The sequence below is a fragment of the Carlito syrichta genome, unplaced genomic scaffold (genome assembly GCF_000164805.1).
Source record: "Carlito syrichta isolate Samal-C Ts95f unplaced genomic scaffold, Tarsius_syrichta-2.0.1 Scaffold143871, whole genome shotgun sequence".
In the NCBI taxonomy this organism is placed as follows: domain Eukaryota; kingdom Metazoa; phylum Chordata; class Mammalia; order Primates; family Tarsiidae; genus Carlito; species Carlito syrichta.
In genome coordinates, this window is record NW_007087967.1 from 10428 (window position 1) to 11963 (window position 1536).

Consider the following 1536-nt stretch of genomic DNA (forward strand, 5'->3'; position numbering starts at 1 on the left):
CTTCTCCTTTCTTGTCTCTCTTGGCTCCAAGTCTCACCTTGCCACTCAGGCTGGAGTGCCGTGGCAGGATCACAGTTCGCTGCAGCCTCGACCGCCTGGGTTCCGGTGACCCGCCCGCCTTGGCCTCCCTGGGGCTGCAGGCGCGCCACCACGCTGGGCTCGTTTTTTGTTTTTTTTGTGGGGGGGGGGGTCCCGCCATGTTGCCCAGGCTGGTCTCGAACTCCCGGACTCGAGCGATCCTCCTGCCTGGGACTCCTAAAGTGCTGGTGTGTGTCACCATGCCTGGCCACGGCTCTCTTGAACACAGCCTTTATTTTTGGAGAGGCGGCGTCTTGCCATGTGGCTCAGGGCGGTCTCGAACTCTTGGTCTCAAATGATTCTCCCCTTGGGCCGCCCAAAGCGCTGAGACCACAGGCTGAGCCCGCAGTGGCCTCCCTTTGAGAGGTCTGGCCAAAGTCCCAGAGCTCAGTCTCATTGGTTCATTTCAGTTCGCTAAACTCTCCTGAGCTACTCCTTGATACTCCTATTGGCTAGGCCTCAGTCATGTGAGCAGCCATTGGTGGGACCTGACTCACGTGAGCTGCCATTGGTGGGGCTTGAGTCATGTGACCCACCATTGGCTTGGCCTGAGTCATCCTACAACCTGCCATTGGCTGGGCCTTCGTCTTATGACCAGCCATTGGCTGGGTCTCAGTCACGTGAACAGCCATTGGTAGGACCTGACTCACGTGAGCAGCCATTGGTGGGACCTGAGTCATGTGACCCACCATTGGCTTGACCTGAGTCAGGTGACAAGCAGCCATTGGCTGGGCCTGCGTTCTATGACTAGTCACTGGCTGGGTATTAGTCATGCCAACAGCCATTGGTGGGACTTGACTCACGTGAGCAGCCATTGGTGGGGCCTGAGTCATGTGACCCACCATTGGCTTGGCCTGAGTCAGGTGACAAGCAGCCATTGGCTGGGCCTGAGTTCTGTGACTAGTCATTGGCTGGGCGTCAGTCATGTGAACAGCCATTGGTAGGACCTGACTCACTTGAGCAGCCCTCGGCTGGGCTTGAATCATGTGACCCACCATTGGCCTCGCCTGAGTCAGGTGACAAGCAGCCATTGGCTGGACCTGAGTTCTGTGACTAGTCATTGGCTGGGCGCGAGACACGTGACCGCCCATGAACCGAAAAGATGGCGTCGACCTCCAGAAACACATGGTGGGAGGGGTCCCCGGAGCCCCTCCAGCCCTGGATAGGGGGGAAGGGGGTCTCCTGAGGTCCCCAGGGGAAGGGCGCTGACCCCCCTCCCCACGCCCTTCCCGCAGGCCCCAAGCAGGACGCGGAGGCGGCCAAGAGGTTCATCCTGGACATGTACACCCGCATGTACGCCAGCTGCGCCGACGGCCCCGACGGCGGCAAGAAGGGCGCGCGCTCCCGCCGCCTGTTCAGCCACTACACGTGCGCCACGGACACGCAGAACATCCGCAAGGTCTTCAAGGACGTGCGGGACTCGGTGCTCGCCCGCTACCTGGACGAGATCAACCTGCT

General features: G+C 60.4%; 1 protein-coding gene across 1 annotated transcript in view; it reads left to right on the forward strand.

Moving 5' to 3' along the window:
* The window catches only part of GNA15 (G protein subunit alpha 15), a gene marked incomplete at both ends in the record, with an annotated part of 10367 nt that extends 8834 nt beyond the window's left edge, over positions 1 to 1533 (forward strand). The window contains one exon of the mRNA XM_021708705.1: positions 1274 to 1533. Coding sequence (XP_021564380.1) covers positions 1274 to 1533 — 260 coding nt within the window. The remainder of the gene's footprint in view (positions 1 to 1273) is intronic.
* Between the last annotated feature and the right edge of the window lie 3 nt (positions 1534 to 1536).